At 40.5% G+C, this 16,607-nt stretch overlaps 1 protein-coding gene across 3 annotated transcripts in view; it reads right to left on the reverse strand.

Moving 5' to 3' along the window:
• Nucleotides 1-16,607, reverse strand: part of SNX31 (sorting nexin 31) — a 78,347-nt gene that overhangs the window by 10,567 nt on the left and 51,173 nt on the right. For 2 of the 3 annotated variants that reach the window (XM_033203176.1, XM_033203175.1), the window contains exons 9-10: nt 16,113-16,205; nt 12,396-12,599 (exon numbers count right to left, since the gene is read on the reverse strand). In XM_033203176.1, coding sequence (XP_033059067.1) covers nt 12,396-12,599; nt 16,113-16,205 — 297 coding nt within the window. Of the gene's footprint in view, nt 1-4,447; nt 4,562-12,395; nt 12,600-16,112; nt 16,206-16,607 lie in introns of all 3 variants that reach the window. The other variant, XM_033203177.1, reaches the window with a different exon arrangement.

A 16,607-nucleotide genomic window follows, 5' to 3' on the forward strand; every position in this document is an offset into this window, starting at 1 on the left:
CAGGATCTGACTATTAATATTTTTCCTCTTAAAACTCACCCCCTTGCATCCCATGTTTTCTATTATTTTGTAAGCAGATCGTGTTTTTTGAGCAACAAACAATAAAAACGAATTATTATTATTATAATGAGATGAACTGATGATGGTCAATCCTATATTTAATTCTAGACATTGTATACATAATTATTGAGAGACCTCTACTGAGCATAAATAGTAACTGGTTTGTTTGAAAGAATATATTAGCAACTTATTGCTTTTACTAAACTGAAAAAAAAGGTTAGCTGTTTTTCTTCACTTCACTTTCTTCTTTTTCTTTGTCTTTCTTTCTTTTTTTCTTTTTTTCTGAGACAGAGTCTTGCTCTGTCACCCAGGCTGGAGTGCTGTGGCTGCGATCTCGGCTCACAGCAGTCCCTGACTCCTGGGTTCAAGCGATTCTCCCACCTCAGCCCGCCACCACACCCAGCTAATTTTTTTGTATTTTTAGTAGAGACAGGGTTTCACCATGTTGGCCAGGCTGGTCTCGAACTCCTGACCTCAAGTGATCCACCCGCCTCGGCCTCCCAAAGTGCTGGGATTACAGGGGTGAGCCGCTGCATCTGGCCCACTTTCTTATTTTTCTAGTATCTTTAATCACTCATGTTCTAGACTGACGGTCACCTCCACTATCCTTCATGGCTTAATCATCAATGGTGCCAAGACACTCACAGTTGTACATCTTGCTACACAAAAGCTGGGCTTCCTTATTCCAGGCTTTGCACTACTATGAGCAAAATTGAAGGTTCCCTATAATTTTCCCATTTGCTCCTTTCCCACTAATCCTTTTTCTCTCTTGTCCTGCTCTTGATTCTTGGCTTGCTGTTTTCTCCTTTGGCCCTACTAAGGTTTGGGAAAACTGCCAATGAACGTTGAGGCTATAAGACCTTAGCACAGTGCTGTGTTCAGGGTTGGTTACTGTGTTGGAGGGGAGGATGGAAAGGAGAAGGGAGGAGACAGTGAGAGAAAGCACAGTCTGGGGTGGTAGCCAAGTAGAAAGTTCTTGGAGGGGACAACACGGAAAGCAGAATTAGAGGGAAAATGGGCTACATACAGTTCTCAGTGTCTTGCAGGGGTGTAGAGCATGATAGGAATTAATTTTATTTAAAAGGGGAAAAGAGGGAAGGAGAAAAAAGGACTGACATCAATTTTTAAAAGAATTAACAGATGTGGCATTTGTGCAAACATTTTGACTTCCCAGTTTTGCTAAGAACTAGCACTGTTTATATGTTCATATATGTAACCTATGCAAAACCAGATAATAAAATAAACAACAAAACCCTGAGCAAATGCACCTAGGTAGGACTTTTAACAGTGTCCAATAAGATGCAGACCAATTCCATATTCCTATACAATGTACACAAGTATGTAGGCCAGGACTCAGCTATAAACTGTCAGGTTTGTTAAATATGAAAAGATTGAAAATGAATAAAAAATTTTAAAAAGACAAAGTAATAGGATTGAGTTGTTGTGGTTTTTGGTTTTTTTTTTTTTTTTTTGAGACTGTCTTGCTCTGTCACCCAGGCTGGAGCACAGTGGTGTAATCTTGGCTCACTGCAACCTTCGCCTCCCAGGTTCATGGGATTCTCCTGCCTTAACCTCCCGAGTAGCTGGGATTACAGGTGCCTGCCACCATGCCAGGATAATTTTTGTTCTTTTAGTAGAGATGGTGTTTCACCATATTGACCAGGCTGGTCTCGAGCTCCCGACCTCAAGTGATCTGCCCGCCTTGGCCTCCCAAAGTGCTGGGATTACAGGATGAACCACCGCTTCTGGCCAAGGATTCAGATTTCATTTAAAAGGTCTCAAAAAGATTTGGGCCCAAGCCCTCATTTGTATTTGCAAAGCACACAAGTCACATCTCCAATTTTGCAAAACTAGCCCTTGAGTATGTGTAACTATTATATATCCATAAAAATTATAACTTCTTAAAAAGTAGCCCTTGGGTGTACATCAATAAAATTCACACTCCAGGGGAAATAAGACCTTAGTAGGAATCCTTTGAAAGAATGTTTATTGCACCTCTTTATGGTGGTTTAAACTCATTTGCTACTGACTAGATTTAAAAATCATAGTAAAATTTAACCGCACTTAGCATTCTGAGGTTGGGAGGTAGTTTCACTACCCAAAGCTCTCTGTGTCTCTCCAAGTGACTGACAATCTTGCCTCAGCAATCCAGTCTACCATTTCCCTAAAGATGTTTCATATTTAAGGTGAACCTAAGGACCCACTTCTTTAACCTAGAATTTCGGTTTAGTACTTCATGTTTTCAAAGGACTTTGATATAATGACTCAACTATACTAGAAGTAAAGAGTCGAAAGGGGCCTTGGTTTCTGAACCAGAACGTTCCATGGAACGTAGCCTGATCACCAGAGACTCAAGTTGAATATGACATTGATGCAAAGAGTACTTCACTATTTTGATTCATTTCAGAATATCTACAATTTTGGTTCCAATTTGAAATGGCTTAATTTAGTAAAAAGGACTTTTCAATTGGATTTGGTGTTTAGATGTTCTCTTTTTTAGCATTTCTACTCCAGTTTTAGTTAAAAGCCTGTGGTAGACATGGATAGTTGGCTACCCAACAGCCATCGCCCCTTCTTTCCTAAGAGATCCTGATTTTGTTTGGGACAATAACGTGCTCAGCCCCTGGCAATGGTTCATGCTTACTCTAAGCCAATCATAAAGCCTGTTTCTCTTTGCTAGATGCTTGGTTCCCAGACTCCCTTGCAGCTAGGAGTGGTCATAGGATCCAGTTCTGGCCATTGAAACATAATAAGAAGTCTATTGGAAGTTTCTGGGGTAAAACTTTTGCTTTCCAGATAGGAGAGATATGGGTTGAGCATCCCTAATCCAAAAGTCCAAAATGTGAAACTTCTTGAGCCACTTACATGATGCCACAAGTGGGAAATTCCACACCTGACCTCCTGTGACTAGTAACAGTCAAAATCCATGTGTACAGCACAGATTCTGTTACTGTTGTTTCACAGGTTTCACAGCTGATACAGGTATTCTGGTGATACTATTGTGCTGATTAGCTATCCTGAACACATAATTTTTCACTGTATTAATGGTATGTCATATTTTCTACTGTCGATTATTCACATGTGAATAAGTATAAGAAATGGATTGCTTATCAGTAGCATATAAATTCAGAGTCAGGAATGATGGTGATGCCCAACAACAACCACAGATGGTCCACATGGGTGGCTGAGGTAGTGACGCCTTTGCTTTCTGATGGTTCAATGTCCACAAACTTTGTTCCATACACAAATTTATTTAAAATATCATATAAAATTACCTTCAGGCTATGTGTTTAAGGTGTATATGAAATATAATTGAATCATGTTTAGACTTGGGTCTCATCCTCAAGATATCTCATTATATACAGTTATATATCACTTAATGATGATGGGGGTATGTTCTGAGAAATGCATCATTAGGCAAGTTTGTCATTGTGCAAACAACATAGAGTGTAGTTACATAAACCTAGATGGTAGAGCCTGCTATATACCTAAGCTAGATGATAGAGCCTCCCACTCCTAGGCTATAAACCTGTGCAGTATGCTACTGTACTGAATAAATACTGAGGCAATTGTAACATGGTGATAAGTATGTGTATCACCTAAACATTGAAAAGGTACTGCAGGAAAAAGGTGAAACATTTAAAAAAAAAAAACATAAAAAAGGTACAGTAAAAATACCATATTATAATCTTATGGGACCACTGCCATATATACACACTGTCACTGACCAAAAAGTTATGTACTACATGAATGTATATGCAAATATTTCAAGATAAAAAAAATCTGCAATTGGAAACAATTCTGTCCTAAGCATTTGGAATAAGGGCTACTCAACCAGTGGCTTTTTATCTGCTTGGAAAAGGTCAAGAGAATAATATAATCTACCTTCAGTATTCTTATTAACTGAGATCATAAAAATCTATATTGCCTAAGTCAGGAGTTGGCAAACAAGGCCAGATCACCATCTGTTTCTATAAATAAAGTTTTATTGGAACATAACCAGACCCACTTGTTTATATACTGTCTATGGCTGCTTTTAACAGAGTTGAGCAGTTGCAACAGAGACTGTATGGATCTCAAATCCTAAAATATTTACTATCTGGTCCTTTAAGAAAAAGTCTATGGACTCCTGCTCTAAGCCACTGTTGGTTGAATCTTCTATTACTTGGTAACTAAATTCATTTCTAACTGACACAAAGGCCATGGTGACTTGTAAAATAAAACAAAACCTAAAACAAAATAAAAGGTATTACAGTCCAAAACGAGAGTACATAGAATACTCTACTGTCCTGCTCTAGTTGGGTTAGGGTCATGTGCTTCGTCCATCCCAGCAAGCAAGACAGCATTTCAGCACAGAGGGTGTTCAAGGTCTGCCCTGAGAACTCACCTGTTTGGTGTAAATAACAAACCACTGCCAGCAACTATCCTCACTGTATTGAAATCTGAGCTCTAACTTCTGGTTGAGAGTTCTCTGGGGCCCATCCACATCCAGCAGAGTTCCCTACAAACGAAAATATTTTATATTCAATGTAAATTTAAATGCCCATTAATTGGTCAGATGTGGTGGCTAACACCTGTAATCCCAGCCGAGGCAGGCAGATTGCCTGAGGTCAGGAGTTCGAGACCAGCCTGGCCAACATGGTGAAACCCTGTCTCTACTAAAAATACAAAAATTAGCCAGGCATGGTGGCAGGCGCCTGTAATCCCAGCTACTCGGGAGGCTGAGGCAGGAGAATCACTTGAACTAGAGAGGCAGAGTTTGCAGTGAGCCAAGATCACGCCATTGCACTCCAGCCTGGGTGAAAAGAACGAGACTTCGCTTCAAAAAAAACAAAACAAAAAAAGGCTCATTAATGTGTTGGGCAAAATATCAAAATGAGGGAGACTGTCCCTATTTCCAGGAAGGTATCAGTCTATGGAGGAGCCATGAAAGTAAATCACCACAGTTTGATATATTAATAGTTAAGTGTTAGGAAGGAAACACAGGTCTATGGAAGTAAATAGGAGGGGCACCTAACCCAGGCTAGGAGGGCAAAGGAAGGCTCCCTGGAAGGGCCATGTGAGCAGAGGTAGAAACTACCCAAGTTTGTTGTGGTGGTTTTATTTTGGTGGTGTGTGGGGGAGGTGAGAGGTGATTTTTGAAAGAGGAAATACCATAGTGAGTGCAAATGTCCTGAGGCATATTGGAGACACTGAAAGGGACCATACGTGTCGCTGCAGCACAGGCTCCAAGGCATGGAGGGTGATATGAGAAGAGGCTTAGGACCAGATCCTGAAAGCCTGGTAGGCAACATCTGTGATTTTTGCTTTGCAGCATCCATCATTCTTTTTCCTAGTAATGGAGTCTCAGATACCCTTGGGAAAACCATCCCTCTTCCATTGTTGGCTATCTATGTAGGACTGTCAGGGAATGAAAAGTGAGAGGGTGGCATATGACCCAATTTCAGGCCAACTGGACAAGTAATTCTCTCTGCTTCTCATGTTATTTCAGTCAGAGAGACCCAAATGGTAGGTACTGATAGAGTTCCTATTTCTTAGAAAGCTTGAGCTCCTTTGGTTCTTAACTTTCTAAAACCTCCGCATCAGTTTTTCTTTTGAATCTGTAGGTTACTCCATATCCTTCCAACACATCCCGTTTTCCACTAGAGTCCAATGTGTTGGTTTCTATTGCTTGCCACCAAAGAGCCCTAACTCTTACAGGTTTTATAAGCTAAGAATCCCTTCCTGCAGATCATATGCAGTACAGAAAAAATAAATAGGGTAAGAAAAAAGATATTTTCCCCCAGGGGGAAACAGACATTATCCCAAGGGCAACAGATTTTCCTTAAGAGGTTTTAGCCAGGTATGGTAGCTCATGCCTGTAATCCCAGCACTTTGGGAGGCTGAGGCAAGAGAATCTCTTGAGCCCAGGAGTTCAAAACCAGCCTGGGCACCATAGCAAGACCTTGTCTCCAAAAAATAGGAATTATATTTATATTTTAGAAATATTGGTCTGGCAGCATCAGTTAAAACATGAATTGGAGGCTGGGTGCAGTGGTTCATGCCTGTAATCCCAACAATTTGGGAGGCTGAGGCAGGCAGATCACTTGAGGTCAGGAGTTTGAGACCAGCCTGGCCAACATGGTGACACCCCATCTCTACTAAAAACACACCAAAAATTAGCTGGGTGTGGTGGCTGGTGCCTGTAATCCCAGCTACTCAGGAGGCTGAGGCAGGATAATCGCTTGATCCTGGGAGGTGAAGGTTGCAGTGAGCTGAGATTGTGCCACTGCACTCTAGCCTGGACAACAGAGTAAGACTCCATCTCCAAAACAACAACAACAACAACAACAACAAAACATGAATTGGAAAACAGCTGTTTTCAGACACTGAACAACAGATAATGCAGCACTGTTAACCCAGAGAGAAGGAAAACCAAATGAAGTGAGCCCCGTAAGTATCCCAGCTTACTACCTGAAGGGGTTTCCAGGATATAACACAAAGACAGGGAACCCAAACAGAGCCCAGGGGTCTCAATGAGTGGAGGAGAAAGGGTAAAAGTTTCAAGAAGTTGAGATTGCAATTTGTGGTGCAGAATACCAAAGACTAGGGCTTTAAACACAGCGAGAGCTCTAGAGAGTTTCTGACAGATCTTTGGCTGAATAATGATCTGTGTGTGTATGGAGTAAACCTACACGAGGCTGGGGAAAGAACATCTGGAAAGCAGTAGGTTGGAAATTGCAGGAGCTCACAAACAAGGATGGAAAGAGTTCATGTTCCCATCGGCCAGAGCAGAGAGACAATAGACAAGATGTCAAGTAGAGTCTTAAGAATGGTAGCTAAGGCGTAAAGGGCTAAATTAGCCTTAAAGACTGCTCTGCAACTTCATTAAGGCAAGTGGGCACCTATAGTCCCAGCTACTCGGGAGGCTGAGGCAGGACAATGGTCTGAATCCGGGAGGCAGAGCTTGCAGTGAGCCGAGATCGCACCACTGCACTCCAGCCTGAGGGACAAGAGCGAGACTCCGTCTCAAAAAAATAAATAAAGAAAAAAGAAAAAAAGAAAAGAAAGTTTAAAAGCAAGCATCAAAAAAGTAAAACTGGCCAGGCATGGGGGCTCATGCCTGTAATCCCAGCACTTTGGGAAGGTGAAGTAAATGATTGCTTGAGGCCAGGAGTTCAAGATTAGTGTGGGAAACATAGCAAGACCCTGTTTCTGCAAAAAATGAAAATTAGCGGGGCACAGGCACATGCTTGTAGTCCCAGCTATTTGGGAGGCTGAGGCAGGAGGATCTCTTGAGCCCACAGGGTTGAGGCTGCAGTGAGCCATAATTGTGCCACTGCACTCCAGCCTGGGTAAGAGAGTGAGACCCTGTCTCTTAAAAAAAAAAAAAAAAAAAAAAGTAAAACCAATCCTAAGTAATTTAACTGCACGCCAGAATAAAATCTAATATTCTTTAAAGGAATTCAGTAAAATGCGACATTCAACAATGTAAAATTCGCAATGTTTAGCATACCACAAAAAATTACCTGGCATGCATAGGAGGAAGATACGATCTGCAAACAGTAGAAAAATCAATGAATAGTGCATACTCAGTGTCAGGTGATAAAAACAAACAAACAAAAAGAAAAAAGAAAAAAGTATCGATCAGTAGAAGTAGATCCAGAAATGACAGAGATGATGGAAATAGTAGCAAAAATATTGAAACTGCTATTTAAAGTATGTTCCATACACTCAGGAATTTGGAGAAAAATAGAAGCATGATAAGGAGAGAAATGGAAGATGTAAAAAAGACCTAAACAGAACTTCTAGAGATGAAAAATACAACACTAGAAGTATAAATGCACTGGATAGGATAAATAGCAATGTTAGACATTACAGAAGAAAATAGCAATAATCTTAAAGCTATAGCAATAGAAACAACCCTAAATAAAGCAGAGAGAGAAAAAATACTAAGATAAACAAAATCACAATGGGATACCATGTCACATCTATCTACTAGGTTGGCTATAATAAAAAATTAATAACAAGTACTGGCAAGGATGGGGAGAAATCAAAACCCTCCACTGCTGGTGGGGATATAAAATGGTGCAGCCACTTTGGAAAGTAGGTTGGCAGCTCCTCAAAAAGTTAAACACAGAATATCATTTGACCCAATGATAATTCTACTCCTAGGTATATACCCAAGAGACATAAAAACATATGTCTACACAAAAGCTTGTGCATAAATGTTCATAGCAGCATAAATCATAACAGCCAAAATATAAAAGCAACCCAAATGTCTATCAATGGACAAATGGGTGGAATATGCTATAACCATAAAGTGGACTATTATTTGGCCATAAAAAATAATAAAGTACTGATGATACATGCTACAAGAATGAACCGGGAAACATGTTAAGTAAAATGCTAGTCACAAGCATCACATGTTATATGATTCCATTAATATAAAATATCCAGAATAGGCAAATCTATTCTATAGAGACAGAAAGTAGATTAGTGGTTTTTTAGGGCTGGGGGAACAGGAAGGTGACAACTAAAGGGTATGGGGCTTCTTTTTCAGGTGATAAAGTGTTCTAAAATTGATTGTGGTGATGGCTGCACAACTCTGTGAATATACTAAATACCATACCATTGAATCGTATACTTTATATGGGTGAATTGTACGGTATGTGAATTATATCTCAATAAAGATGTTACAAAGAAAGACATGTGTGATATTGATGGGGAAATACACACGTAGATCAGCCAAACAGAACAGAGAACCTAGAAACAGACCCATACAAACATGCCCTACTGATTTTTGACAAAGGTGTAAAAATAACTAAATTGAGGACAGACAGTCATTTCAACAAATGGTACTGGAGCAACTGGATCTCCAGAAGCAAACAAACAAACAAACAAACAAAAGGTTGGGGATGGGGGAATAACCATCTTATTTTTATTTTATTTTATTTTGTTTTATTTTATTTTGAGACAGGGTCTTGCTCTGTCTCCCAGGTTGGAGTGCAGTGGCGTAATCTCAGCTCACTGCAACCTCCCCCTCCCAGACTCAAGGGATTCTCCTGCCTCAGCCTCCCGAGTAGCTGGGATTACAGGTGTACACCACCACAGCCTGCTCATTTTTGTAGTTTTAGTAGAGACAGGGTTTCTCCATGTTGGCCAGGCTGGTCTCAGACTCCTGACCTCAAGCAATCTGCCCGCCTCGGCCTCCCAAAGCACTGGGATTATAGGCATGAGCCACTGCGCCTGGTCTGATAACCTTATCCTAAGTCTCATACTCTATACAAAAATTAACTGAAAATGGATCATGAACTTACATGTAAAACCCCTAACTGTAAAACTTTTAGGAAAAAAAAATAGAAAAACTTCAGCATCTATAACAGGATTTATCAAAGAGTTCTTGGACTTGACAGTAAAAGCACAATCCAAAGAAGGAAAACTGATGAATTAGATTTAATCAAAATAAAAAATTTTTGCTCTGCCACAGACCTTGTTTAAGAGGATGAAAAACTATAGAGTGGGCCAGGTGTGGTGGCTCACACCTATAATCCCAGAACTTTGGGAGGCCGAGATGGGCAGATTGTTTGAGGTCAGGAGTTTGAGACCAGCCAGGACAACATGGTGAAACCCCAGCTCTACTAAAAATACAAAAAATTAGCCGGGCCTGGTGGCGCATGCCTATATTCCCAGCTACTTGGGAGGGTGAGGCAGGAGAATCCCTTGAACCTGGGAGGCAGAGGCTGCAGTGAGCTGAGATTGCACCACTGCACTCCAGCCTGGGTGACAGAGTAAGACTCTGTCTCAAAACAAAAACAAGCAAACAAACAAACAAAAAACCCGAAACTATAGAGTAAGAGAAAATATTTGGAAACCAGATGGCCAACAAAGAACACATATCTAGAACCCATCAATAACTCTCAAAACTCAACAGGAAAAGCCAAACAGTCCAATTCAAAAATGGGTAAAATATATGAGAAGACATTTTACCAAAGAAGATATACAGATGGCAAATAAACACATGAAGATATTCAGCATCATAACCCATTGGGAAATGCAAACTTAAGTCACAATGAAATACCTTTACACATATATTAGAATGACTACAATAAAAAAAAAATAGTGACCACACCAAATGCTGGTGAGAATGCAGAAAACTGGCTCACTCGTACATTCCTGGTGGGAATGCAAAATGATATAGCCATTCTCAAAAACAGTTTGGCAGTTTCTTTAAAAAGTAAACATGCAATTACTATATGACCCACAATTGTACTCCTGGGCATTTATTCCAGGAAAATGAAGACTTATGGTCAAACACACACCCGTATGTGAAGGTGTATAGCAGCTCTATTCATAACAGCTAAAAACTAGAAACAACCAGAGGTTCTTCAATAAGTAAATGGTGAAGCAAACTTTGGAACAACCAGACCATGGACTGCTGCTCAACAATAAAAAGAGACAAACTACTGATATAGTCAGCAACTGGATGGACTTCCAACAAGTTGTACAGAGCAAAAACGAGCCAATCTCTAAGGCAATTGATATTTATAGAATGTTCTACCCAAAATGGAAGGCACATTCTTTTAAGATACATGTGGAGATCGAGACCATCCTGACTAACACGGTGAAACCCCGTCTCTACTAAAAAATACAAAAAAACTAGCCGGGCGAGGTGGTGGGCGCCTGTAGTCCCAGCTACTCGGGAGGCTGAGGCAGGAGAATGGCGGCGTGAACCCGGGAGGCGGAGCTTGCAGTGAGCTGAGATCCGGCCACTGCACTCCAGCCTGGGCGACAGAGCGAGACTCCGTCTCAAAAAAAAAAAAAAAAAAAGATACATGTGAAACATTTACCAAGGTAGATCAAATCTGGGGCCACAAAACATGTTTCCATATGTTTCAAAGGGCTAAGATCATACAATATATTTTCTCTGACCTCCAGGAGGAAAGAGTGGTGTAGGGAGAAGGGTTAGGAAACTGTTCAATCCATCCACACAGGGCATGTTGAGACCAAGCTGTGAGTGCGGACATACAGGGAATTTTTTTTTTTTTTGAGACAGGGTTTCACTGTTGCCCAGGCTGGAGTGCAGTGGCATAATCATAGCTCACTGCAGCCTCTACCTTCCATGCTCAAGGGCTCCTCCCACCTCAGCCTCCCCAGTAGCTGGGACCACAGGTGCACACCACCATGCCTGGCTTACTTTTCGTATTAGTTTGTAGAGATGGGATTTTGCCATGTTGCCCAGGCTGGTAAGGGAGACTTTTGAGGGAGAGAAAAGTATAGAATGGATAGGCCTCCATTAGCCCTTAAATGTGTAGGGTCAGAGAGAGAGAAAAGTCAGAGATAATTTCAAGATTTCTGGTTTGGCAGTTAGGGTGTAGTAGTGGAAATTCCCTTGACCAAGATAGGGAACACAGGCAGAAGAACCCCATGAAAGGCATAAGGAGGAAAGGACACGTCTACTTTGGGTAAAGGCTGAGTTTGAGATGTCTGTGAGACACCTGGTTAAAGGCATCTGGAGGTAGAAAAAACTGGGCCTTTGAGAAGAATCTGGGCGATTGATTTCATAGAATATGTAGAGGAATTATGCTAGAATGCAATGCCAGAAACACCAGCATTTCAGGAATGCTCAGAGGGAGAAGTGGCCCACAAAAGTAGGGGAGAAAGGAGATTTTTGAGAAGGAAGAAATGGTTGACAGTATCGAATGCCACAGAGAGGTCAAGTATGAGCCCAGCTAAAAAATTCCCAGGGATTCCATGGATTTAACAAGTGGGTGTCATGCTCTGATAACTTTTGTCCTCTATTAGTTAACCTCAGCTTCCTATGTAAAGAGGATAACACCACTTAGCTCACTGGGGTCTTACGGGCTGAATTACATAATAGATGAGACTGTGCAGCACAGCCCCTGGTACAAAGTGGGCACTCAGTAAATCTGATAAGGGTTTCTCTTGCGAGGAGCTGGCAATGCAAGCATGATGCCAAGGTGTTGTAAGAAAAAGTCTGCCAGTCGGTGCCAGTCTTGCAGGGTAGAGACCTTGTCAGCACTGAGCATGTAGTAAGTGTTCAATAAATGGTAGCTGTTATTGCCATCTGCTGTTATTACTACAGGCACCCTTCAAGCAGTAGGGAGGCCTGCTGTTGGAAGGTGGAAAGATCGATGTTTCTGATTCCCTGGGTGGGGAACCTGCATCAGACTACAGATAGGTTTTACCACTAGGTGATATTCAATGTGGCTTAGATGTCATTCCACTCAAGGTACAGATTCAAATGGCAAACCTGTCTCCCTAGTGCCAACTTTGTCATCCAAGTGTACTAGGATTTTTAAGTCATGGGCAAAGCAAGGTGCCAAGATACTTACAAGGAAAGTGACCTGCCAGCACTTCACCCTGCTCATCTGGAAAATGACATCCTGGGTCTGGCTGTCAGGCAGGGTGATGCAGCAGCTGATCTCGTTATTGCCGACAGAAAGAACAGCTCCAGAGCCTGGTTCTGGGTAGTCACAGGTACAAGGATCCAGCTGCAAGTATCCATAGTGCTGTACCTCCCGGGCCAGCTCCAAAAACTGCTCCGAAGAGGGTGATGGGTGGGAGGGGAAGCAAGAAGAAGCAAAAGACCACTTGAAACAGATGAAAACCTCATGTCAGAAGCTACTGCCATTCTAGGAGAATACATGGAACTAAGTCACAGTGAAAGCACCTTTTCTTCTTGATCATACAAATGGAGATAATGCCCCTGGTGCTCACCAGAAGCCTGGGGGAAATTCCTGGAGTGTCATTCCAGGGAAGGGACCATTCCTGCCTCTTTCACTATTGTGTCCCTGCCCCTGTTATGGTGCTTGGTACACAGTGGAAATGAAAATATTCCATGAGTAAATGAAGAATGAAGAAAAGAGTCCATAAAATGGATGAACAGATATGATTCTGTCTCAGCAGATTATAATAGCAAGTAAACAAAAAAAGTGTATGTTGGCTTTTTTTTAAAAAGAAAAAAAAAACAAAGTCTCACTCTATCACCCAGGCTGAAGTGCTACGGTGCGGTGCGATCTCGGCTTACTGCGACCTCCGACTCCCTGGTTCATGCATTTCTCCTGCCTTAGCCTCCCAAGTAGATTACAGGCAAGTGCCACCGTACCCAGCTAATTTTTGTATTTTTAGCAGAGACAGGGTTTCACCATGTCGGCCAGGATGGTCTCGACCTCCTGACCTCGTCGTGATCTGCCTGCCTCAGATCCCAAAGTGCTGGAATTACAGACGTGAGCCACTGTGCCTGGCCTAAAATACTGGCTTTTAAAAAGTTAAGCTGAGATCTATGTAGGAAGAAAAGTAGTTCATTTCTACAGGCTGCTTTATGTGATGATGTTATTAATTGCCAGAGAAAGAGATTTTAGAAATGGCAATGAGGCCACGAGCTGGTCTGCTTTCTAAATAGAATTCCAGAGGGCCCCCAGTTGCCAAGGGAACACTTTTATGTGATTTTTAAAATTTAACTTTTCCCTCTGTTTCTGAAGTGACGTAAGAACTGAGGACAGTTGCAGTCACACCACTGATCAAGGCATCCTGTCTCATTAACATCTGTCCAGGGCTTTTCATTTTATTAATGATTGCATTTAAATAAGCTGGTATGGGTTTGGTGACTTCCATTCTGTTCTTCCAGCTTTCACCATGGGCCTGGCCTAGTGCTATGTGAGATGTGCATGCAGAGAACAGTTCCCACTTTAGCACATGGCTAAATCAGAAAGAAGACTACCCAGTGACAACTTGTGATCCTTTCCTGAAGCAAGGTACCTCACACCTCCTTTACAAAGACTCCAGAGGCGTTCTCTGATACAGTGAAACAGGCTGAGACAGAAGCAGTAAGGGACAGCTGACTCCTGATCTCGTGCCGGCAGGAGTATTCAAAGCCACTGTCCCATCCAGCCACATGTGCCAGCTCATTGTGCCATGGTCCAGGCTTCAGCTAGGGAGATGCAGTAAGGTGCTGGCCTTTGGTTGGGTCAGTGAGAAACATCAGAAAGGACAGGCTGTGAGTACACGGTACTTGTGCAGTGACTGGGGGCAGGAACTGAGTCATCTTGCCGCAGAGCAGACAGAGAGTAGTGTCATGCTTTTGCTACGACACTTTCTAACTGATATGGTATAAATCTATAATTGTTTATCTTATTGTTTGATAACACTTCTTTAAAATTCTAATAATCTCTTGGCTGCAATGAACTAAAAGAAATGAAAGTGTTTGAAAAGTGAAGCTCTATTTTGCAAAAAAGTTGGTGATGAGTAAGTAACTTATATAAAATGCCTGTTGGCATTTGACATTCGATAAACGGGTGTTGTAATATTACTAACTATATGAACACCAGAAGACAGAAAGCTACAAGGATTATCTCCTTGAAAATTAGTTAAGATTGTATCTTAAAAAGACAATTTGGCATACACAGCTGCAGAAAATATGTTTATATTAATTTATTTTCATTTTGATCAGGGATTGGTAAACTTTTATGTAAAGAACCATCTAGTAAATATTTTCAGCTATACAGACATACAGTCCCTGTTGCAACTACTTACCTCTGCCACTGCAACACAAAAGCAGCCTTAGACAATACATGAATGAATGATTGTAACTGTGTGCCAATAAAACTTTATTTACAAAAAACATGGCCCATGGACCACAGCCTTTGTCAGATTTAGATCAAATGAGTCTTCTTTAAGTTAATTTCACTCATTTTCAGTTCCAAGTTTTCTTGTACATAAAATATAGTTGTTAATGTGTTTGCTCCATTAGCCGAAGAACTTCACAAACAAATAATGTTGGTTGCATATCAGTACATGCAGATGCTTTGAGAGAAAGTAAATTTCAATAATAATTAATTTTTTTTCATTCAATTTATGTAGTCAAAGCAAAGCTTTTTAAAAATAGCATTATTGCAAATAGTATGGTAAATTCAGATCAAATGTTTATCATAGAAGATAAAGTTTATTTTGTGGAAAAACTACAAATACACATTTTGGCAGAGCATGGTAAGAACAACATTCTTACTAAATTAAGAGGTTTATAGGGCAGATACGTACAAAGACTTGGTTGTGGTATACACAGTTTGTAATTGCATCTAAAGTAACAGCAATATTCTATCAATCAAAATAGAAGCTGCACTTGTCAAAATTTCCAAACACAGAGAAAAACTGAGCTCCTTTTTTTGTGACAAAGATGAGGTAGAACACGGGGCTGGCTGGTGGCAGGCGATACTAAATTGTGGCAGTATGTGCCTTTCCTTTTTCTTTTTTGCAGTTCATCAATAAAAATCTCAGTGAGCCTTTGAAGAATTATTTTCTGTTACGTATAAATGAGTCCTCTAAATTTTGGTTGTATTTCATTCAAAAATCAATGTTGCAGTTGTGAACATTGGCAAAGTCAAAAGAATTTTTAAAAAGACAGCACAGCGAAACAGAGGCCATTTCTTCTGTTCAAATACGTCTTGTCTGTCAGACTCACATTCGCTGCTTGGGGGCAGGAGGTATGTGAGTTAGTAACACCTTTATGGAAACTTTAAAAATGAGTATTTAGAAATATATCCTGAGGAATAATAGAACACATACTCAAAGAAAGAGGATGTTGGCTGCAGTATTCAGGGACTTCAGCCAGGAGCTGTACCAGGTGCTGTGAATACACAGAGTATGTATAAATTAGACACAGCCCTGGGCCTCATGGCTCTTGCTGCCAAAGTGATTTATAGCAGCAAGAGCTGGAAACAACCCGACTTCCAATAACAGAAAAGTGGTTAGCCAAACGATAATACAACCATAAAATGGAATACTCTGTAGTCACTAAAAATAATGCGGAGTATCTATATTAATTAACTTAGCAGAGGACTCACAATATACCGTCTGTATTTTTTTAGAATCTTTAAACAATAAGCTTTTACTAATTCCGTACTCAGAACAATCAATGAATATATTCTCATTTTTTAAAAAAGAGCCCCACTTTTAGTGCTTGGTAGGTTTATAAATTACAGAAACAGTTCAATTCTAATGTGTTTCTTTAACTCCCTTTCAAGGGATTTATCTTGGAGCAATATTTGATTCACCTTTGTTTGATTGTCTTCTTCCTGGAAAGCTGCTAATTTCTGCCTCTGCGCCTGTGTGGGTTTGGCCCATTCTTTTTCAATGTCCTGTATTGCCTTAAAATAACAGAAGTTGTAAAATTAGCAGTCTTAGCAGAAATTAATCAATCTGACAAAAACATACTCTTGTACGAAGGGATATAAAAACAAACCCAAGTGGATATATATTTAGGGATTTAGCATGTTACAAGCCTTATTTTTTAAATTAGTAAGAAAGGATTGTTCAACAGCTTGGGGACAATTGGCAATACTTGGCAAAAAAGAAAATAAAATCAGCTCTTTCCCCACACCACCCAATCAAATAAATTCCAGATAAAGATTTAAATGTATAAGACCATAAAAGAATTAGAAAAAAAAAAAAAAGGTAAATATTTTTATCTGAACTTGAGGTAGGGAATATCTTTTTTAAGATATAAAAACAAAATGTCATAATGAAGAAATAGTCATATATAATTATGT

Source organism: Trachypithecus francoisi, unplaced genomic scaffold (genome assembly GCF_009764315.1).
Source record: "Trachypithecus francoisi isolate TF-2019V2 unplaced genomic scaffold, Tfra_2.0 Lachesis_group7, whole genome shotgun sequence".
Lineage (NCBI taxonomy): Eukaryota > Metazoa > Chordata > Mammalia > Primates > Cercopithecidae > Trachypithecus > Trachypithecus francoisi.